Source organism: Furipterus horrens, unplaced genomic scaffold (assembly GCF_987537825.1).
Source record: "Furipterus horrens unplaced genomic scaffold, mFurHor1.1.pri manual_scaffold_3, whole genome shotgun sequence".
NCBI classification, from domain to species: Eukaryota; Metazoa; Chordata; class Mammalia; order Chiroptera; family Furipteridae; genus Furipterus; species Furipterus horrens.
Genome location: NW_028327173.1, coordinates 172,278,266 through 172,302,569, shown reverse-complemented (window position 1 = coordinate 172,302,569; position 24,304 = coordinate 172,278,266). Strand labels below are relative to the sequence as shown.

Sequence of the window (24,304 nt, the reverse complement as noted above, 5' to 3'; positions counted from 1 at the left end):
AGGCTAGAAGTAGCCTCATATGGCACTGGAAAACACAGTACTCAATAAATGTTCACTATTATCATTGATGTTATTACTGAGAGAAAATGACTGGAAATCTGGTTTCATTAGCACACTGAAGAAGGGCTCCTAAGGGCTTATTTTTCATAAATCATAGTTAATGGTGTAGAATTAGCCTATGCATGGGTGTCGCTATCTCTGAACCTCAGAAATTCTTCAGTGGCCTGAGTCTAGAATTGATCATCCCATAAAATAGCTCACAAAGTTTGGTGAACTATTTTTAAAAGCTGATAAAAAGGCTTTGAGACATATGCAGATGTGACCATATTTTAGGAACACCATTTGAAATGTAAATTACAGTTAATTCTATTTTTGTGTTTTGAAAAAAAAAAAACACTGGAACCAAATATCTATTTTCAGGATGTGGTGAACTAAAGCGAATGTTAGAGAGCTACTGGAGAGAAGAAAAGCTCTTAAGCTTTCAAGAAATATTACGGAGTCATATTTGGAACTACTGGCAATATGATCAACAGAATAGACTGGATTCCCCAGGTTTCCTGTCCTATCTGTACGTTTTGTTAACATCGTTCCCCGGTCTTCTTTACCTAAGTAAGGCCCTCAGTATTGTCCTCTCTGTCTGTGATTCTCACAGGGAATTTGTGACAACAGCTAAATTAAAATGCATTATTAATGAGATCTATGCTTTTTTCAGGAACTTTACAAATGCTATAGCCAGCCAAACACTATATAATTATTTTTAAATTCTTTGTAAGCTTGCGCAGGTACTCCTTCTTCCCTGCCCTCCTTCCTCCTTTCCTTCCTTCCTTTCCCCTTTTCTTCCTTCTTCCCTTCTTCCTTCCTCCCTCCCTCTTTCCCTCCCTCCCTCCCAAGTTTATAATTGGAGCATCAGAGCTACAGCACAGAAACATAAAACTCAAAGAAAAAGAGACATAGCCTGGCTTCCCAGGAGCTGTTTTTCATACAAATAACAATGTAGAAGTAAATAATAATAAAAAGGGTAGAAATAAGAGTGAAGAAGGTAGCAACTAAGAGGACTGATAAAGACATTTAAAGGAAAAAAAATATTTATTCTCTTAAAAGTTCTAATTATCTAGCTGATTTCCATATGGTGGGAAATCTTTCTAAATTAATTCAGAAACTAGAAATCAATTACAACACACCAAAAAATGCTACTACTGGGAACCCTGTAGCTTAAGTTTTAGCAGTGATTTTTATCACAGGCTATCATGATTATTGTGAAATAGTTGGTTAAAAATGTAAAAAGATAGACCAAAATCCATTGTTGTAACAGTGGGAACTGAAAGCCGGGAACTCAGGGATATTGAGTCTGCCCAAGAGGTTTGAACGGTGGAATACAGGAGCCACAGCAAACTCCGCTGAGGCTCCCTGAATCTTTGGCAACGCAACAATGTAGCTTCTTAAGAGTATCTGGGGAGTCCCAGCACTCAGCTCCTTTGGCACCAAATAAACCCTGCTTGAGAAGGAAATGTATAAAAGCAGACATAGAATTTCGTGGAGGCTGAATATTGTATTTGTTTCTGCACATTTAGATCATAAAATTATCATTGAGCTGAATGCTCTGGAAAGTTAACAATTTTGTCTATTTTGCCTCAAAAGCAGACTCACTTGGAGTTACCATGCTCAGATCAGGTTTGTGTTTGTTACTCGGACTTTTAGTACCAGGCATAATCTTGGCAGATGTCATCTGGGTAGTGAATGATGACTGCTGAGGTTTCTGCTACCTGGCAGTGTTGATGCACTGTCTACCAAAATATAGAAACATCTTATGGGAACAATTTAGGTAAGCCTCATATAGCAGAAAAGAGCAGCATATTAGATATAGGTCACTTGTCTTGGCATTTTTAAATATTTTAGTATTAGGTGCTTTTTTTTCCTGCCCAAGAAGCAGAAACTTAACCCTCCTGTTTCTTTTCTGATTAAAAAATAAAATAATTTGTGTTCCTTGATCACAGACTGACAGGCGATAGTGGGGGTTTGACAGTAACATACAGATGCCAGAAGAAAATAAATCAATCTTAAACTTGATTTCCTTCACCCTCCCCACCAAAATCACAAAACAGTCTTCACACCAAAGTTGGTTTCTTTCATTAATTCCAATAAAGATATTTTAAATCCCACTTTTATTTTTTTATTTTAATTATATTGAGAGTATAAAAGGGTTAGCAAATCATCTATCAAAAAATTAGGTGACTCCAAGTAGACAAAGCAGTCTTGAAAAAGAAGAACAAAATTGGAGTTCTCATACTTTCTGATTACAAAACCTACTAGAAAGCTACCATAATCAAACAGTAGCACTGGCATAAAGGCAGACACACAGACCACTGGAATTGAATTGAGAGCCCAGAAGTAAACTCTCACATATGTGATTAAATTACTTTTGACAAGGGTTCCAAGACCATTCAATGGGGAAAGGGCATATTTTCAAATAATGATGCTGGGAAAACTGGCTATCCACATGCAAAAGAGTGAAGTTAGACCTAACGCCATATATAAAAATTAACTCCAAACAGATGAAAGACTGGAGCGAACACTCCACAACACTGGATTTGAAAATAATTTCTTAAATGTGACACCAAAGGCACAGGCAACAAAAGAAAAAGTAGACAAATTGGACTTCATGAAAATATGTAAATTTTGTGTTTCAAAAGAAAACAGAAAAACAAACAACCAGTTAAAAAATGGGCAAAGGACTTGAATAGCCATTTCTTCAAAGGAAATATGCAAATGGTCAATAGCACTTGAAAAGATGCTCAACATCACTTGTCATTAGGGAAATGCAAATTAAAACCACAATGAGATAGCACTCACCACCCTTTATTTTAGGATGTCTGTTATCTAATAAAAAAGAAACAAAATAATCAGTATTGGTGAGGATCTGGAGAAATTAGAACCCTTGTGCATTGCCAGTGGGAATATAGAATGAAGCAGCTACTGTAGAAAACTGTAGGGTGATTTCTCAAAAAATTAAAATAGAATTAGCATATGATCCAGCAATTCTACTTCAGGGTATATGCCCAAAAGGAGTGAAAAGAGTACTTGCACAGATATTTTTACACTCATGTTCATAACACCTTCATTCACAATACCCAAAAGGTAGAAGCAATCCAACTGTCCATCAGTGGGTGCGTGGATAGACAAAATGTGGTATATATTTCCAATGGACTGTTATTCAGTCTTAAAAAGAAGGAAATTTCAATACAAGCTGCAACATGGATAAATCTTAAAGACATTTGCTGAGTGAAATAAGCCAGTCACAAAAGGACAAATATATGATCCCACTTATATGAGTCCTAGAGCAGTCAAATCCAGAGTGAAAAAGTAGAGTGATGTTTGCATGGGACTCAAGGGAGAGGAGAATAGAGAGCAGTTATTTAATGGGTACAGAGTTTCCATGTGAGAAGATGAAAAAGTTCTGGGAATGGATGGGGTGACAGTTGCACAACAATATGAACAAATTTAATGCCATAGAATTGTCTGAATAAAGACAGTTAAAATGGCAAATTTTATGTTATATGTATTTTATCATAATAAAAGATTATATACAAAGACCAGTAATAATGAATGAGTGAATGAATGAATGATAGAACTGTCAAAAAAAATAGGAAGAACTTAAATGTCCAAAAACAGAAGAAAAGAAATGGTTAAATAAATTATGATAACCTACTCAAAGGGATATTTATGTAGCCAATGACATTTGTTGATGGTTGCAACATGAAAAATGCCTTCTGATAGAGTGATAAGTGGGAAGAGGGTAAAATTGTCATATGCTATGATCGCAACTATAAATAAATCTAGCTCAAGGAAAAAAACTAAAAGGAAATATAAAATGCTTTAAAATTTTACATCAGAGAGGTAAGATGATTTGCTTTTTTCCCCCATCTATTTTCCAGTTGTTTTGGAAAGTATAAAACAATCTTTAAAGGAAAATAAATTTATAATAAAAAATGAAAAGAAAGAAGAAGGAAAAGTTGTTAAAGGATAATTGTTAAAAGTCCTTTTAGTTATTAGCTATGACATTTGTAGTGCTGGATGTTGTTGAGGCTTTTGCAAAGTAGCATAAAATATCTAGGATGTGCGTGATTGACATTCCTAGAAAACGCTTGTTCAACTCTGCTTCAGAAACCACTTCAGGATTTGGGTCACTGAGCAAAGGACACAGAAGATGAGCATCTCTGAAGAAAGAAGCTTTTCAGGGTCTGTCATGCATTTGACCCTGGGCAAAGACAACTTCCCAGGGGCAGAAACTGCCTTTCTGGGTTAAAGCTGACTCATAGTCTGACAAATAGAGCAGCCTTGGAAACTGCTTTCCAAAATGACTTGATTCTAAGTAGGTTACTCTTAAAACTGAATTCTGCATCCATCTCTCCCTGGCTTAGTTGTCATTAACTCATTGTCTTTCAGCAAGTTCCACCTCTAGCCCCAACCCACCAGCCACCTGAAGAAAGAGAATCAGAATGAGAAAGGAGTGGGATTCTGATGGTGATGTCTGCTTTTTAGAAGGGACAGGCTGTGGGTGGGAGGCTACTGTGTCCCGGAGCAGAAGCTGCAGCTGAACCTCAGGTTGCTCAGCTCCTTTGAGGCTCTCCATGGCCTCCCACTTAGAGCAGCTCAGGGTCATCAGCTGCCCAGAAGAAGGGAGCAAAAGGGGCCTGCAGAAGATGTCCCTTGAGGCACCAGGGTAACCAGATGATTTCAACCTGCAAGCCTTTCTGATGAGTCCTGTTGTTGCAAGTTCCTGTTAGAGCCATTATCTGACCTGTCCTCTGGGGCCATTGTCCACAGCAGACATTGCGCAAAGTAGTCTTGTAAATTTCATTTCATTACATGGTGCTCTTGGATTCTGGTTTGAAGAAGCTTTCCAAAGTGCCAGTTTGCTTTTTTCTACTCTTTGCCGCTTTGGACCTCTGTGTTCTGTCATCAATCCCAGGTGGTTCGAGATCAGATCTCTCACTGCACAGTGAAACTGCGCCAGACCACAGGTCTCATGGAGTACTGCCTGGAGGTGATTAAGGAAAATGATCCCAGTGGCTTTCTGCAGGTAAGCACAATAGTTTCCGCTTCAGATTCTCAGTGTCTCAGGAGACTGAGTCTGCCAAGGCCAGACGTCCAGCAGCCCTGGCTGGACATGGGCCCCTCCGGGACAGAACCTACCTTCACACTGCGGGTGTCTGTGGGTGCCTGCGAAACTCCGCTGACTTCCTGGAAGTCTCTGCCACCTTGAGCTACCAGATTGAGAAGTTCATGGTTTTTTTTGTTTGTTTGTTTCTGTTCCTGAGTTTAATCACAAAAACATAATTCCATAAAGTTCCCACCAAGCAGAGTTACTGCCTAAGAATCGTGTCCTTTTCCACTAAGATCTCCTGGACAGTTTTGTCGGCTAGAAACGTCTAAGTACGGCAGTCTTCTCTTCTTGACACCTCCTATTGCCAGTAATCAGTGCTTTCCCAAATCAAGTGAAGTTTTTTTTCATTCCTTGGGTGTCTCATGATTTCTTCAGTGTTAATTGTTTTAGTGGGATGCTCTGATGTCAGCTGAATTTTACCTAAATTTCAATCCCCAGGATTAAGGGACCTTTTATGAAGGAAGATGTAGATCCCTTGCAACTCTCTTTCTACCAAACTGGCCAAGAGTGGCAGAGACTAAATGTAAGAAATGAAAGCATGCTGTGCCGAAGAAGAGCATCATATAGTTAAGATAACGACTTGTAGTGTAAGAAATTCCATTTCACAGATTATCATATGCAGCCTCTCTGAAGTATTGGGTTTTAGCTGATGAGTCATACATAGCATGATCATATATCCAGATTTGTCTATTAGAGCAATTAACAGCTATTAATTATTTATGTCACTGCCACTGACTCACAAAAGTGTCCAGGTTTTCATGATAAATCATGAGTCACCCTCTTCCTAACAGACTGCTCATAGCCTGCACAGAGACAGGAAGGTGTTAAGTGCCAAGGAAGGTTGGTAGTAGCACTCCAGGAGAGTCGAGGAACAGTGTTCTGTGTCCAGCGTGGTGGTGCGTTTCTTAGGCTGTGGTCTTTGATGTGATTAGATTTCTGACGCCCTCATAAGGAGAGTGCACCTGACTGAGGACCAGTGGGGGAAAGGCACGCTCACTCCCAGGATGACCACAGACTTCGACTTCAGTCTCGACAACAGCCCTCTGCTGCAGTCCATTCACCAGCTTGACTTCGTGCAGATGAAAGGTGGGTACCTGGGTCCCCCACACAGTCAGAGCACCAGGCCAGGGGAGACTGGTGCTTGAAGCAGGAAGTAGGCAAACAAAGGTAGCTGCCATGTTTATAAATCACCTGGGAGGTGGGTCCTGTCTAATCGTATCAGGAAGTCAGATAAATTCAGATAAACTCAGTGCCTGTCACTTTGAGAATCTTAGAGATTTCAGAGGCTCAGCATTGGAGAATAGCTGACCAAAAAATGAGATAGGCAGAGAGAGCGAGCATCACTGTACATAAGTATAATCTCGTTACAGAAAGTAACCCAGAAATAGTGATAAAAATCAAGGGATTTCAGAATTGAAATGACTGCTTCCACATGGATAGAGATAGTGAGCAAATGGTTGAACATGGGTTAGTGGGAATTTGAGAAAATCAGCAGCTTGCCAATACTGGTCAGGAAAATTCAAGCCTGGATACAGAAAGAAAATGAAAATTAAAAATAAACTTTAACTTTTTGATTTATGTCATTAAAGGATATGACAAGATCTCTGAGATTTGAGGGTGGGTGAAGAAAAGTAAAAACACTTAAAATTATCTTAAAGAAATTAACTCTCTCAAATCAAAATAAAAACTCAATGATATTTTAATGGCAGTGTAAGTACTGTCCACTTGAAAAATATATCTGATAGGTTTTTGTTTGTTTTTTTACTTTTCATATTGAAATAATTATACATCCACAGGAAGCTGCAACAATAGTAAGGCGAGGTCCCATGTACACTTTATCCAGTGTCTATTGGTGGTCACATCTTGCATAACTGTCATATAACATCAGAATCAGGAAATGGCGTCGGCATGTCGTGTGTTTCTAGTTCTGTGCCATTTTGTCAGGTGTGTAACCATCACTGCAACCAAGATACAGAACTGCTGCATCACCACAAAGATCTTCCCCAGGCTGCCCCCTAGAGTCACACCCACACCCGTCCCCCACCATCCCCAATCCCTGGCAACCATGGATCTGTTCTCGATCCGTAGAATTTAGTCATTTTCTGATTTTTTTAAAGAAATCAATTTGCTCTTTGCTTCTCCCAATTTAAGCATCCACATGATAAATGACTTAGAAGTGCTTTAAAATATTTGTTTCATAAGGAAAATCTACATGCTACCTTTGTCAGACAGACAGAACCATAGAATCCAGCAAGTTTTAGCGCTGCATACTGATGGCTCACATCACACCCTTAAACTCACTCCGTACCTCGTACATGTATTTCTCTCACCATTTTAATGGATCTTTGTCCTCTTTTATGTTCAGTTTTATCATTTTTTGTTTAATATGTTTTGCTTTGGGATGATGCCTTACTTCATATTTGAAGTAAGTAGTGTATAGGTTATAAACAAAAATACTTTGCTGCAGTACCAAAAATGTTTAGCATTTATTGACTGCTTACCAAATTAGACACTCTCCTAAGCCCTTTACATGGATTAACATTTTTTTATTCTCACAGCCCTAATCGGCAGCTGAGGAAACTGAGGCACAGGAAGCCTGAGTTGCTTGCTTGAGCTCACACAGCTAGGGAGTACCAGGCCAAGGGTTCAAACCCAGGGAGCACAGCTCCAGAACCCACACCTACAACTTCCAGTTCATGCTGTGAAGTTAGCGCCTTACTAAGTGGCTTCTTCAAGGAATAACTGAATTCTCCCCTTAAACTTAAGAAATTTAATTCTTTGTTGCAGCAATTCTTTCTTACTGTTTAAAACTTTTTCTCTAAGACCTATACAGTAGCCTGTGAAATGCAGCGATCTGAGCAGCGTAGAGAGCTCCAGGTACATTCCCTTCCATCAGCATCTCTCTGTACCCGATTCTTTCAATGAGGTAAAATCATTGAAAGGTTATGTCCCCAGCAGCTTAAAAGAAAAAATATGTCACAAAAGGGCAATGTAAGGGCTTTTGGTGGAAGAGGAAAAAAACAAGCCGACCCAGTTAGCCTTGGTGTTGGGGCAGGAGAGGAGGGCAGGTGGGGGGTAAAAGCCTCCAGACTTTGAAAGACTTCCATCTGCTGGCAGAGCCAGTGCCTCCCCGCTTCACTGTCATTCTGAGTCATGTCCATATGCCCACCGTGGAGTCCACGCCTCTTGGCAGGATGGGAACAATTGTGTTGGAGTGAACAGGCCCTTCATCTAGTTTGTGAACTTCAGGTGCATGTGCTGTGTGTCACAGACCACATTCCTAAAGCATTGTCACCTGGCTAGTTAGGCTGCAGGCAGAAGGAAGCGTGGACACAGCTGTGTGTGTGTCCATTAGCCTGTACACACAGCAGAGACTGCCAAGCACTCGAAAGGCCGACATGCAGAGTGCACAGCAGAAATTCACCTGGAACACAAAACTATCCAGAACAGTTATTTATGAAGGTAATAAAATGGGCCATTTGGTATGAGACTGTTATTCCATTTTTCTTTTCTTTGTAACACTTCATTTTAATTTAATTTACTTCTGATTAGTATCCCTCTTCAGAGTTAATTTATATGCTTTGTTTTGTGCTTATTAAGTTTAATTCAGTGAGAACCCAGTCCTCTGTAGAATCTAAATAATTTTTATGTCACATACTTGTGATGGAAGGAAAAGACCAGAGCTCATGATGTCCTGGAACTTGATTGGCTGTAGTGAAGACTTCTGCTGGCCTCTTGGGTATCTGTTATCATATATACAACTGTATCAGTGTAGTATTAGAATTCTTTTTTAGGATATTCATAGTTTAATGAACTGCGCTTTCACATTTTTACTTATCAGTAAAAATATCCCGAGACGCTGCACCTCAAAATCCATGTAGAAATGACCACAATTTATATACCATTGTGAAACTAACAATATGTGTGACGCAATATGTTTTCTAACTGTTCCAATTATTTTTTAAGTGTGGATTATAGTAGAAAGTTAAAACATTTTCCAAATAGCTTAAAATATGCATATAAAGTTATGACCCAAACTGACAACTAAAATTTCTGCTTACTTCTTGAATCAAAATTTTAGCATCTCTCTGGTTTTGAAATTTCATTTCAGATGCTTCTTTTTTTTTTCTTGATATCAAAGCAGATATTTCCATTGTTGGTTTTTACATGTTTCCACTTAGGCCAGCTACTGTTCAGCAGAAATGCACTGCCTAAAATTATTCGTTAATTAAAGATTTAACTAATCTGTTCTTTCTGATTTCTCATCACCCACAAGTAGTTGAGATCTAAGTGGAGAATGCTGGTACCTTCTTTGTTCAAACATCCCTGAATCATAATAATATGTTTTCTGGCTGCATTTTAATTAGAAAATCATCTTACCCTCTTTCTAGACTATTGGGAGTGGTGTTTGAGCTCTCAGACTTTTCTTGTGTATTAAACAACAGATTAAACGTCATTTTTTGTTTTTATTATTTATTTATTTATTTTTAGTTTTTTCTTAATTCTGAGTTGGTATTGTCAGCTTTTTTCCCAGGTCATGGGAAGAAATTTTAAGATTCTTTTTCTAAACCACCAAGGGCTCTGCTGCTTGGCTCAAAATAGATTTCAGAAGCCTACCCCCACTTGGAAAAATATTATCCCAGAATTGTCTAAACACACAAAGCATCCCAAGATTCACTAGTCATGGTGCTGAGATGACATGCCAGTGTGTTCTTTCTGAACCAGGATGAAACAGTGACTTAACCCTCTACCAAACCTTTTTAGCACATAGACCATGGCTGTTAATCTCCTTAAGTGCCTCTACTCACCTAAGACATTTATCTTTATTAATTCATATTGAATGTGAAAGCTCTGAGTATGTACCAAGGTCATGGGCAAGGACAGTGTCATCTGAAAAGACTTTCCTATAAATCATGGAGAAGGTGTTCCCAGAGGTTTGGCAGTGAGGGAGATGAGCACACACAATGACTTGTGTGTAATCTTTTCATGCATGTAATCTTTTCATGCATGTAACCTGTTCATGCATGTAATCTGTTCATGATTTGGGGGCATAAAAGGCATGTCCTCAAAACCTGTGTTCATGTTTATCTTAATGGTGTACTAGTGGCAGCTTGCCAGAAACAGCTTATTATTCCTCTAAAGTCTAAACTTTCCTCAGATGCCATTTGTAATGTTCACTGACCATAAACAGAAATGACAGTTCACAAAGGAAACTTCAGAGAAGGTGACTCAGGAATATTGCATTCCCAATCACCATACATCCTACAGTGAACTATTTCATTAATCTATACCATAAGTACTTGGGAAGCTTTATCATTTCCATATAGAAACCAAAAAGAAAGATTCCTCTTGGAATTAGCTGTGTGGACTCCCTTCTAGTGCACTATTATTATATAGCAGACTAGAAAAGCAAGCGTAATGCAACATAAGCTTGGCTTTAAATCCCATTCTGCCACTTACTAACCATGAAACTTTTCTGTGTTTCAGTTTCCTCATCTACAAAACTGAGATAATAACAATTCCAGTTATTGTGGGATTGTTATGGAACTAAATGAGTGAATACATGTAAAACTCTTCATCACACTTCCATGCACTCAGTAAGTGCACAGAGGCATCAGCTCTCATGTTTTCATGTGGAGGGTGGAAGGTCGACTTCCCTTCCTCACATGTCCCATTACCTCTCACGGAGGAATTCTGGTGGCTGTGAATGTTCACTCTCTGAAGGATTAGGGGGAAGATTAAGTGAATATCAAAAATCTGAGATATAACTTGAACCAGAATGGCCTTAAAAAGTTAAAATTTTTGAAAACTTTTGTATAAAAAGACACTGTTGCAAAATTTATTTGAACCATAGCTCCACCAGGCCCCTTCAAGGAAGTTTTGAAAAACAGCTGCCCCTTCCTATCTAAGAGGAGACTTTTGGCCTGAAGCTTGATTTTATGGGCTAAAAGAATGCTAAGTACTAGAATTCTGACCAGCTAGGAGAAATGAGTTCTTTAGGAAAAAACAATGATGGCTAGGAATGATCATAAAATTGTTAAGATTAAGATATATGGCAGCTTCAGTGACAGGCATTTCAATAAAATAAAACATTTTTTCTTGTAGTTCAGCCCAGGAACTGTGATGCTATCCATTTCCAAAACACAAAAGGTAAATTAATTTGGAAATACTTTGGATTCTTGTAGACCTTTTATTTTATACCTAATAAAGTAAAATGGGGTAATATAACACACACTATAAAATGTGTCTTTCTAAAATGTCAGCCTTAATGTTATCACATTTGCCTTCTATATGCAATATCACTCTGGGGTAAATAGTGAAAAAGAAAAAATAATTCTGAGTACATTGAGAAATATATTTAGACATGCAAATGTGTCTGGGTTCTATCTCTCTTTCTATTTCTGTCTCTGTCTCTGTGTGTGTCTCTCTCTCTTTCACTTCCTCTCTCCCTCCCTCCTCCCCTCCCTTTCACTATCTCTCCCTTTTTTATTTGCTTGTTTGTTTAAACCTGGGACAATATTAAGATCTGAAGATTAGTGAGTGGTTAGACTTTTTTCTTTCCTTTTAGTCTTTTAAAGTGTATCTACTGAGGGCTTATAAATAAAGTTCACATGTTTTAATTATACATGACACCATGTATTTCAATTAATCTTTTAATTATACCTATATCTATACAGGGAAATTTGAGTTTCTTACCAGAGACATTGTAAGCGTTTGTATGATTCAAGTTGAAACAATCTTAATGGTTTCTTATTGTGATCTTATTCTTTGGTTTTAAAATTGATGAAATGTAGGCCTGCCTGAAATATGAAGAAAGGGAAAATGAAGACTGATAGCAGAGCTAATGAAATAGAGTCCTAAGAGTATTGATTTATGGTATATCTAACCAATAAGGCCAGTTAAGAGGGAGAATCATTCAATGTCATGAGAAGCTCTTTGAAGAATGGTTTGCTTAAACTTGTCATATTTACTCCACAGTTAATGTGCTAACATGTATTCTTTTTATAAGGAAAAATGTTTAAATAACAAAGTAAGTTCCTAACATGTATAGTAACCTAACATTAACCCTCTAATTACGACTCCTAGGTGATACCTGTTTATGTGTAGATGATCATTAGAATCATCAGAGGGAGTTCTGTCTTCTATCTCTTCCTCCCTCCATCCTTGTAGTCTATTGAACAAGGAAATGAATGTATCTCCTTTCCTCCATATCCAGATGTTCTGGGATTTCTGAGGCTACGGTAGTCATTGTTCTCTGATAAGATTCCACCTGAACTCTAGGTCATTGACATTTGAAGCATGTCTCTTCCTAAACCGATCACCTTCAATAACTAGTCATAATTTAACTTAATCATGTTTGCTCTAGTGCCTCAGGCATGGTTTTCTCATAATGTATCACATGCTTTTCTTAAGTATAAGGTAATTGACCTGCTTACCTTCACATCTCTCGTGGTTATAGTCATTACTTTTGTTTTCTAGGTTATCTAGCAGAGAAACTTTCCTAAACTGCTGTTAAATTAACCATCATCGTCTTGAATGAGGTGACTGGCAAGGAGCAGATTTTTTAATTCAATGCATGACATTCAGAGTCCAGTTTTGGTACAGCACACCAGGTGTTCCACAGTTAGCATTTGTTCATGTAAATGTCCCTGGATGTGATCCAAACTGTTCTCTCCTATTGCTAAAGTGCTACAAAAATAAATTCATATTTTGATGCTGAAAAAAAAATTTAAGCATTTGACAAAAACATTGTTCCCAGATACATACATTAAGTTTATATGTTAGGAACTTGGATTATTCATTACCTAACATTTCTCTGTGTGTCTGAAGGCTCAACTAATGTGCAATTTTAAGTAACACAGAAGACTCGGCACAAAATGGAGACAGGGTTATGTTGTGACTAGTAACACCTGACAGATTCTCACAAGGTCACGAGGACACCTTCACCCTCCCCTGCTAGGCCCTATCTTCACCCACACTACTCTATAGGCTCACAGCTGACTGTTCTATACCTGCAGAAATAATGGACTTGAGCTAGTGCTGTTTTCAAGGTTTAGCTACCTTGAAAGAATGATGACAAGTTCCTCAGAAGTTTCAAAACTGAGAAATCACTGTTTGTGTGAACAATACTAAATTTTCAAAAATACACCGTGTTAGCTATTTATATGGACAAGGCCTTGAATAGAATCACTGGTTTAAAAAAAAAAAAAATAGATAGAACCTTAGAAATATAGTGGTTCCAAAGATAGTTCTCAGAATAGGCAATGCCAAGTTTATAAACTTGGGGTTTAGGGCTCAGGATAAATTTTATGATAAATTTATCAGCCATGGTATGGGATTAATAGGCTTTAGTGGGCTGGACTGGAAATCTGTCCTCCATGTAAAACATTTCCTTAGTGATGATGTCTTTGATGCTCAAGAGAGTGAGAACAGAGCACTTGTCTCCCCTTTAATTAAGGTGAGAAGTACCACCATGGACTTGGGAAAAGGCAACATGGTTGCTCAGGAAGCAGTCCCACTCCTGGAGACTGAGAGGGATCCTGTTCAGGTCCCTCATGCACCCTGGGGCTAGCTACTTAGTCACATCTTTATCAGAGGGATGTTAATCATTCCAAGATACTGAAATGTTTGCAACTCAACAGAAGCCAGAGTTACACTAATTTCTGCCTAGCTTCCTCTCCAGTCCCAGCAACTCCCATCCTGCAGCTGGAGGAGTGTTGCACCCACAACAACAGTGCTACGTTGTCCTGGAAACAGCCGCCTCTGTCCATGGTGCCCGCTGAAGGATATATTCTGGAGCTGGATGATGGCAATGGTGGTCAGTTCCGGGTAAGCCGAGCACCCATTCCTTGTTGACCAAAACCAGTGACAATTCAGAGGACTCGCTGTGGAGTCTCAGGCCACCTCTACCTTCTCTCCTGGGGACAGGCCATCCCGACAGGGCCTGCCTGCCCTTGTACCATATCAAAGGTGGAGGAAGGAGCCTCTGAACAGAAACAACCATTCTTAAGAGAAAGTACATGCAGTACTGCGAGCTCTGGAGTCAGAATGCCTGTATTCAAGTCCAAACTTTACCACTTAGCTGTGTGACTGTGCCAATTTCTCACCTCTCTGAGCCTTCACGTCCTCAGTTGTAAAATGGAGATGATAATAATAACATCTATCTCACACATTGTTAAGAGTCATTTAGATAAGCCACATAAAATTATTAGCATGCTGCCATCCTCGATTCCCATCTTAGCATCCCACTGGAGAGTTATCATTTTAAGGTTGTGCTTTGAATGTGAATTATTTTTACTCATTACATCAGCATAATGTTGTAAAGTGAAGAGCTAAAGAGGGAAGTAAATGCCTAACCTATGCTAAAGATGTATTATGCTAGGATTTATTTTAAGCCTTTGAAATGTCGTTCTTCCTTCCCTTTTTGCTCCCCCCTCCTTCTGTACTGTGATGAAAACCTATATTCCTATGGCTTTGTAACATTTCCTGAAGTCATTAGTGGAGTTATAACACAGCATAGAGACCACCCTCATGTTTCCAAACCTGTTTTTTTACAAAACGCACTGATAAAGAGCTCGTAGGTATAACACACTGTGTAAATAAATGCCATGTTCATAACAAGTATAATGCTACCTATAACACTCCGTTTTAATTTTTTAAGCCCTAGATGCTAATAACATCCATTTATTAAGCTGCCATGCCGTGCTAAATACCAGGCATGATGCTAGTCCATTTTCCCATATGACCCTGTATAATCCTCACATCAACCTCATAAGATGGTATTACTGTGCCCATTTTACAGACGAGGAAACTGGGGCTAAAAGAGGTCAATTAAATGGTCCAATATCTCACGGGATTCGAATCCAGATCAGGCTAATGCCAAATCACTTGATCCTAACCACTGGGCAACACTACCTCCCCAGCTTCTCACAAGGGCTCCCATTAAATGGTGGCCTGTTATTTGTTGACCCTCAGGAAGTGTATGTTGGAAAGGAGACAATGTGCACCGTGGATGGCCTTCACTTCAACAGCACGTACAATGCTCGCGTCAAGGCCTTCAACAAAACAGGAGTCAGCCAGTACAGCAAGACCCTGGTCCTCCAAACGTCCGAGGGTAAGGCCCTTCAGCAGTACCCCTCAGAGCGAGAGCTGCGGGGCGTCTAACGTGGTTGGCGAGCTGGAGGTAACCCCACCACTGCCCACACTCTGAAGTGTTTCCATGACTTGCTCTGCACTCTGGCACAGGCCGCTGTTCCTCTCCTGCCACTAGAGAGCCCATGGTATGTGGATGTGTCAAACCAAAGAGTCCACAGCAGCAGTTCCAATGGCTGGGGCCGTCGGCTTCCTCTGATAACTCTCTAAATAAGCTACAGTTGAAGAAGCTGAAAAATGAAGGCTTGACTGTCCCCCAGTGTGTGAGAATAATGTATCTAAGCTCTAGGGCAGGCTCCCATTCTACATGATACACATCATTTGCCAGTTTTGCCCAGATGATTCTAAATTGCCTTTTAGTGCTTGTTTGTTCCCGAGGGTGTGGGGCTAAGGTTCTTCCCAGCAGCGGATTTGTCTGACTGACCATGTTTGCCATGGGAGTGGGGTGCTAGAGCTGTTCCGAGAGGGCCTGTCGGCCACTCCGGGCTTAACCAGCATGGACTGCTTCCATTTCACACCCAAGGCCCAGGCCGGCAGCACCAGGACAGGTTTCCTGTGGGCACCAGACAGGAAGAGACCAGCAACTCCACGTTACCTCGCCATTTTCATCTTTGCCAGCCCCTCTAGGCTTGCTTAGGCTGCCTAGGACCACACTGAAAAGTCAGTCTCTAGAGAGCTTTTGCTTCTTGGCTAAGCTGTAAATATTGTGGTCATCAAAGGCAAGCCATCCATCTCAGAAGAGAGGCTTGAATGTGATGGCCAGTTGTCACCTCTGAGGCTTTTAACATTTTCATTTTAAAAGCAATTACGACACATGAAATTAAAACTATGAAGAGGTATTTTTGGTTGGTGCCAAAGCACTTTCAGAACCTCTGGGTAGGATTTTAATTATAGAAGTCTCCCTCCACACCACCAGCATTTTCTATAACTTCCCTCTGCAGAACTTACTATGTTGATTTGGGTCAAATTCAGGACGTTAGCTAAAAGAACTATGGTGGTGTCCCCCCTCAACTTCCTAAAAACTTCAGCCTGTGCCAGTCATCCCTAAAATGGTTCACATGGTTAAAAACAAGCACAACTTCCAATCCCACAACAAGGTTGCCAGGCCCCTGGCCATGAAAACCACGCATGGGGAGCAGTTGTAAGTCTCTGAGGGATGCTATTCAAAGAGGAGGATGTCTTGAAGTGAAAAGGCCCACATGGTCTTTTTCCATTTGGGTTACAGAGATGTGGTAGCAAGAGCCTCCCCTGGAATGATCATTTTAGCAACTTCTCTCTGGGATGAGAGCAGTTGCCTCCTTTCCCAAATACCATGCTAACTACTAAAGCCCCCCGAGAGTTCTTAGACCCAGTGCAGAAGGCCCTTCATGCTGATGATGGCCTAGTTTCCCATGTGTGTACAGGACATTTGATTAAAGAGTGAAGTGCATGCCATTAGAGCAGGGAGACCATTTGCGGCAATGTTACTAACATGTGTCATCAGCCTTACGGGAAAGCTATTTCTATTCATACGTAAAAATCATTCTATTCTGCTAACATCAGTTATTAGCATAGCAGCCTGAGCACTTACGTCTCTCTTTTCATCCTGCAGGAGGATGTAGTTTCTAGCTTTCATTTACTGTTCATAAGATTATGGTGTCTAATAAATTACAAAATTGAAACTGTGATCCTTGGTACCACAGTCACAGAACTGGGGGGTCGTTTTCTAAAAGACACTAATGGAACAAGTCCTCCTCCAACAAAGAAACTGTACTGTAGAAAATAATTTCCTCCATGAATTTTATATATTGTGTACAAATATAAGGTATGTATCTAAATACAAAGAAAATCTTATCATCGTGTAGATATCAGCATTCTCTGTTACTGCACAGAAGTGATTTTCTCATGATGAAATAAAGTTCACACACATACTTTCTCCATAACTTTGGTTTGTTCTATTTGTTTCTTCCTCATTCTAGTTCATTCAAACAGAGATACAAGATTCAGAAAGCAAGAAAAAATATAATGAATAGCTTATTTTTGAAAAAAAATTTAATCATCTGTAACAATACAGAAAGCCTATAGAATTAAAGAATTATATCTTGTTTTTGTTTTTTGTAGATGTCAGTGAGGAAAATTGCCGTTGGTGGAGTGTGGATATATTAACTGAACTTATGCTTTATTAATATTATTTTCTATAGTTCCTGGAATGGTTTGAAGTTTTTTTTTCTTTGCTGCTGTTTGGGGTGATGTGGTAATTGGTTTTGGCTTTCTACTATAACAGAATCTTTTGCATCTTTCTTAGCAAGAGTTCATCTCTTTCCAAAGTTCAAAACAAAAAGTCTGTATCTCAGAAGGGTACAATTCATAGGTGATAGCAAGCTGAACTTGTATTTACATGCATTTAGTCTGAGGTTTACATCAGTTATCACTTATACTCTGAACTGTCACAAAACCTTCTGCTGACCTAAAGGTGACATCAGCAGAGAAGATAAAATATCCACATTGTTATAAAGACTCATCATTTTTTTTTCAAAAGCAAATTTTTTGGTTTATTTATCTATTCCTTGGGCAGTGTTTGATAAGTGCCCGCTGTGCACTAGGCTGTGGGTGGAGAGTGTGAAACAGACATCGCCCCTGCTGCCTACAGAGAGAGACAGGCCTTAAAGAAATAGACACACAAATAATTGCATATTTGCAAGTTATGACAAACAGTGCAAAAGAGGGAAAGGGGACCAGCAAGAAGATATAATTTGTATAGGAGAATTGGTCAGGAAAGCAATGAAAAATGATTTAATTTAATGGAAATTATAAAGAATGTGTTTTTAAAAGAAAAGAGGGAAGGAAAAATGCGTCTTTGGTTAGTTCCCTAAAGGCAAAGTTCTTGTGGATGTACCTAACACAGCCTTGCAAATAAAGTCAGCTGTAGTCTAAACTGAATTACCCAGACTTAAGAAGAAATATAACTGTAAGCAATTAAGAATGTTAACAAAATTTAAAAATAGGACCCACAACCCTGGTTGTAAATATCTTTAAAGTAATTTATTAAATAGCCATCACGTCTGTGTTATAGTCTTTGAAACCATCTGCAAAAGAGTATCCATTAAAAGCATTATGTAACAAGACCTTCTTAATAAATAAAGGTCTGTTCTGTGTCTGAGAGACTACTCAAAAAAAAAAAAAGTTGAGAAGAGGATAGAAAATTTTTCTGTTTATGTTCCCTATATTTCCCCCTGCCTATCTAAACAGACTGTACCTTTTTACTTTTCTTTAATCTGAAGAGAAAATGAAATAGACCAAAGGTAATATTCCTGGGCTCACATAATTTACAGAGACTGTTAATTGGCTGAAAAGATGCCTCCCTCTGAGCCAGGGAATCACTTCCTGCAGCCTTCCTAGCAGAGAGGGTGCTGCAGCCTTTGGGGGGTGAGGGGAGGTGGTTAGAACGGGAAGGTTGCACCCTCTAAGCAATAAATACTCTGTAACACAAATGTTTGTGTGAAAAGATCATTTTCCTTAGATAAATTCTTAGAAGTGGCACTACTGGACCAAGGCGTATGAACATTTTAAAGGCCCTTGATCTGTGTTTTCAAATCACCTTCCAAATAGATTTTTCACCAGAAATGTATGAACCAATCCATTTTTATCACTTTAATTCTACTAGAGTTCAATTTTGACCTATGAGCAGCCTCTTCTAAAAATAAAAATGTTTCAAAAAATAAATAAAAGTTTCTAAAAGATGGGTTTTTTGGAAGGTTTTACAAGCAGCTTTTATTTTTTGGTATTTTTGTATCTGATTAACTTTTTCATTTGCATTTTTTTTCAATTACAGTTCACATTTATTATTCTTTTGTATTAGTTTCAGGTGTACAGCATAGTGGTTAGACAGCCATATACTTTGCAAAATGATCTCCCTGATATTTCAGTTACCAACCTGGCACTATACGTAGTTATTACAATATTTTTTACTATATTCACTATGCTGTATTATACATCCCCAAGACTATTTTGTAACTACCAATCTGTATTTCTTAATCTCTTCACATTTCTCACCCAATCCCCCAACCCCTCTTCCCTCTCACAAACATCAGTCCGTACTCTGTATCTGTGAGTCTGTTTCTACTTTTTTGTTCACTTATTTGTTTACATTCAGCATATAAGTGAAATCATACGGTATTTGTCTTTCTCTGTCTGATTTATTTCACTTAGAATTAAAAGAGGGTTTTTAATATATATTTTCATAGGAATAATATTCTGTCTGTTTTACATCTAAGAGCTACATGAACTGTATTACAACATATTGCAGATAAAATGAACATGATCTAAAGGGGAGAGAAGACTTCCCAAAGAAGTGAGAGGGAGAGAGAGAAATCCAAACAAAGGGAGTAACTGTATGCAAGGCAAAAACTTCAGAACCTCCGTTAAGGTGACTATGAAAAGGACGTCATTTGTTCTAAAGCATTAATTGAGCACCTCGATGTTGTCAGGCACTGGACTGGGCCCCAGGACCACTGGGCATGTCCCTGCTCCAGAGCACGTGGGGTTTACTACTCCTCCTTCCTGAACTTCATCGCACCTGACTCAGAGCACCTAAGAAATAGAGCACATCTTGACATCTCTAAAGCTAAGATATCTACCTCATAACCTAGATAGTCATCTTACAATCAAGAAGTAAGGCATAATGACCTCTGATTGGGAAAAAAGGAAGACAAAGTTCAGGCAGAGAAACTCCTGTGTCATCTTCGCAGCAGGACCCTTGGTCTCACCCAGTTCTCACTCTCCGTTCACACACAGTTCCGCTGATCTCATTGGCCCCTTCCCAAAGAGCACTCGAAGCATCACATTGGAAGAGAGAAGAAAGATTTGATATAGAAGGGAGTTGAGGCTATTGGTAGCATTGAACAGGAAAGGTAACTGGAAAAACTGAACAGAGAGGGAAAAAAATCAAAAGAGAACAGTCTATGGCATCTGTTCTGATTAAGAAATTATATAATACCTTTTAGAAAGATTTCCATCTAAAACATTTAAAACTTGATATATTATCTGTAATCTTTGGTAATGAGGTATTTGGTATAACTCAGAAGTCTTTATGGAATCACAATATGAAATAAGCATCTCAACCTCCTCCCCCCCCCCAAAAAAAAATTATGATGATAAACCCTAATTCACTTTGGGTCATGCTTGTAAGAACTTTCTCCATTGTCCATTAAAATATTTCATGAAAAATTACAGCTATATACACCTTAAACTATACCTCTATACTCATGGCTCATGACTAACCCCCACCCCCCCACCCCCCCGGATTCTATTGCAGCAACATTTCAGATTTACCCTTTGTGGCCCTAACAAATTGCCACAAGTTTAGCAGTGTAAAACAGCACACATTTATGACCTTACTGCTCTGGAAGTCAGAATCCTAAAGGGGTTTCACTGGGCTTGAAATGAGGTATCAGCAGGTCTGCATTCCTTCGGGCAGTTCTAGGGAAGAATCCAATCTCTTTCCTTCCCTGGCTTTTAGAAGCCACCTGTGCTTCCTGGCCCACGGTTCCTCACTCCGTCTTCAAAGCCAGCAGCATAACATCTTCCAATCTCTGATTCTGACCGTCTTGTTTCCCTACTATAGAGACCCTTGTGTTTGCCTTGGGCCCACCTGGATAGTTCAGGATAATCTCCCGAAATCAAGATCCTTAACTTAATCACATCTGCAAAGTTCCTTTTACCATGTAAGGTGACAGTCACAGATTCCCAGGATTATGATGTGGACATTTTGGGGTACACCATTATTCAACCTACCACACACTCTGTGACGAATGTATTATTATTAATACACCACTCTACATATGGGGAAATTGAGCCTCTGAGAGGTTAAGTCACGTGTCATACTGGGGCCTTCCAGCCCCCCACGCCCAGCTCGGTCTCCTTTGGTGCCAACAGCAGAACAGTGCTATTTGCTCTCCACTAAAGGGGAGGAAAGAGGGAAAACAACCCTAAGTCTGTCTGCCAGGTGTTTGAAACATCTTATCAAAACGAAGCAGCATTGTGTAGCCGCCTCCTGTGTTTATCCCGAAACCCCAGCCAGAAATAGGGCTTTAACACTTTCAAAGAGCCATGTGCAAGTTTTGTTGAAAAGAACAACATTCATGCTTTACAAAGGAGGTGTGAGCAGCTTTCATTTCCAGCGTAATAGCCGAACTCCTCCTCAGGTCTTGTCCTGTATTCATGCCTTGTGTTTCCTCCAGTCCCCACCCCACCCCATGTGAGTGCTTACCGAGACAGGCCCTCTGCCCATTTGGTACGAGGGGGTGCTCTTGGTCCATAGAGAGGTCACTGCCTGGGAAGGAAAAGGAAGGTTGGAGCCAGATCTCTGAGGCTATAGAAAAAGCTATCAATTTCAGCACTTTAGCAAATAGTGCTCAGAGCACTAAAAAATATATATATATATATTTTTAAGCATCTTTGTAGTTGAACGTCCACAGGAGCCATCTCCCCAACACTTTCCAGGATTATTTTATCTACTGGTAATAAAAGGGTTGGGATTCTTAATATTACATCTCAGAAATTCTTTTCTAAAAGAGGACATAGAAAGCATTATTCATAAAGGTTAAAATGCCTTTTTCCCCCATTGGACTCAGCTCATACTGCCCTTCTAATGTGGTAGCCTCTTCTCCCACACGTCAAGGGAAATAACCCAGAGAATATTCAGTGGTGCAGACAGAATTCAGCCCCAGACTGGCCTCCAATGCAGCTGCCCTAAATCTCTTGGCAGATCTTTTATAGTGATTTGGGGCCAGCATAAGTATTGTACTCTTAAACCTGATGTCCTGAGACCCACACCCCCAGAACTTGTAACCTGGTGGGGGTGGGGTGGGGAACCTCATCTGATCTCAGAGACAAAGGGGAATGCCTCAGCCCACCCACCTCCTACCACCAAAATCCCAAAGAGAAGGGTGATGTGTTTGCCTTTCAGTCCCTAACCACCACAGGCCACAAAATTACTCTATTTAGAGAAGAGAGATTCATCTTCGATATCGTGCAGAGTTTGAAGAATGACACTAAGTCATCTACACAAACCTTGATCACCCCTGAGACCACTGGCATGTGCCATGGCCTGCCGCATAAATTTTACCCTTTATATAACCTTTCCAAAGCACAGAAGAGCAACAATGGCAATGTCACCCTCCAAATTTTATCCACCAGGAATCGATCCTGCCTGAGTCCCTCTCCTGTCCCACCACATCTGGCAGTGTGGCTCTAATGTGTCCCATAACCTCTCAGGATTTCAGTTTGTTGTGGTGGTGGGGTTTTTTTGTTTTGTTTTGTTTTATGTATAGACTTAGAGCAGATGACCTCTAAGTTTTTTATCATTAGTACCCTCTGATTTTTTCCCTGTGGCTTCTCTCTTCAAAATCATTACTGAAAGTTCTTACCTACTTCAGAAAATGTCATGAACAGGTGTAGACAGCTCCTGCCTCCTCCAAGGGTCTTCACAGCCGTAGAGGTCTGCCTGTGACACTGAAATTTCAACACCATTGGGAAATAGTTGATAAGAGATCCCACCAGGAAAAGTATGGTTCACTGTAGATATTTTTCCTGTGCCTCTGCTTTGCTCTTCCTGACTCAGAGCTTTAAAGCCTTCCCCAAAATAATTTAATTAGAACATGCATTTTCAAGACAAAATTCTCATGGGAGGTAAATCATACCTGAACAAATTTGGGTTGATTTTATAAAATCAATGGTGAGAGGCATGATGACAGATCTCAGAGCCCAGAAAAGGCAACATGCCTGATATCTCAGAGAAGTTCCTAAATTTTTCTATTGGACTGACTTGCATCCAGACCCTATTTTTGGTTCTGAGAATGTGCTTTGCAGTTGACGCTCTGGGGAGCGGATTAGTCCTTTGGAATCATTTTTATCTATTTGAAATACAGAAATTCTTGGTTTTTCTGATAGCAGTTCCTTATAAATAATGCCATGGTATTCTAAACTGGAGTGGAGGACTTGGTGACAAAGAATGCAGCTGTCGCAGTGGTGGTAAGAGGCTGCCTCTTTGCTTCTTATGAAAGGTTTCAAAGCAGATTTGTTTCTCACTTCTCAACTGCAATTAATGCTGCACTTAAGAAAGTTAAAATACCGCCTTCCACTGTAAATTATGTACCAGTTGGACATAATTGTGACTTTGGATGCCTATGAGATCATTGAAGGAAACTCAGCCTCCTTCACTCATTTCTTGATCTCTTAAAATCTCCCCCAACAAAAGCAAATTCTTTCCCAGCTGATTTGTCATTGAACTGAAATCCACCTTTATTGCTGCCTCATGTGGTTCTTAGCGACATGTCTTGATTTGCTGTGCTCTGAAATGCAACCATCTTGCTGGAGCAGTGCCTAGGGGCTGCTGAAATTATGAAGCTGTTCACTACCAGACAGGAAGATCATCGAGAAGTCCGCCAGGGCACAAAAGAAGCCGAATCAGGACATGCTGTCATAAGGAACCCCTGTCAGTTTGCCTTTCCTCTTGCAATTCCAAAAATAACACCTCAAATACTGTACTTTACATTTCCAAAATATGCTATAACACCCATAGAAATCTTTAGTACTTTGTACATTTAGGAATCAGTCAAGAAATCCAACTTTTTCTGATGGTCAGTTCTGCTATCAGGTCATGTTTCCGGGCTGCTCAGTTCTCATACAATGTCTGGCATGCGGTAGCTGTTCAATAAATGTTAGCTAATGAATAAAAGAAATATGCAGTTAGCCAAACAGAAGTACCCCCTAGATATGCTTTTTTTTTTCACCTCAGACCCCAAAGTCAATAAATAAGTCTGGGCCCCCAGCCCAATTTTGCCTTAATAATTCTTGATTGCTTCTTTCAATAGAAGCCTCAAATCCAGAATTCAGCAATCCTAGGTGAGAAGGGAAAGCAATCCAGACAAGGGCCAGAGGAAAATGATGGCCAGTCACAGAGCTGATGGAAAGTGTGTCTTGACCCATTTCCATCTTGAACACAATCCC

At 39.7% G+C, this 24,304-nt stretch overlaps 1 protein-coding gene across 4 annotated transcripts in view; it reads left to right on the top strand.

Moving 5' to 3' along the window:
• TRIM9 (tripartite motif containing 9) overlaps positions 1-24,304 on the top strand; it is a 94,730-nt gene that overhangs the window by 57,533 nt on the left and 12,893 nt on the right. For all 4 annotated transcript variants that reach the window (XM_090270866.1, XM_090270865.1, XM_090270868.1 and 1 more), the window contains exons 4-8: positions 4,970-5,080; positions 6,097-6,250; positions 11,270-11,314; positions 13,836-13,993; positions 15,140-15,278. In XM_090270866.1, coding sequence (XP_090126992.1) covers positions 4,970-5,080; positions 6,097-6,250; positions 11,270-11,314; positions 13,836-13,993; positions 15,140-15,278 — 607 coding nt within the window. The remainder of the gene's footprint in view (positions 1-4,969; positions 5,081-6,096; positions 6,251-11,269; positions 11,315-13,835; positions 13,994-15,139; positions 15,279-24,304) is intronic.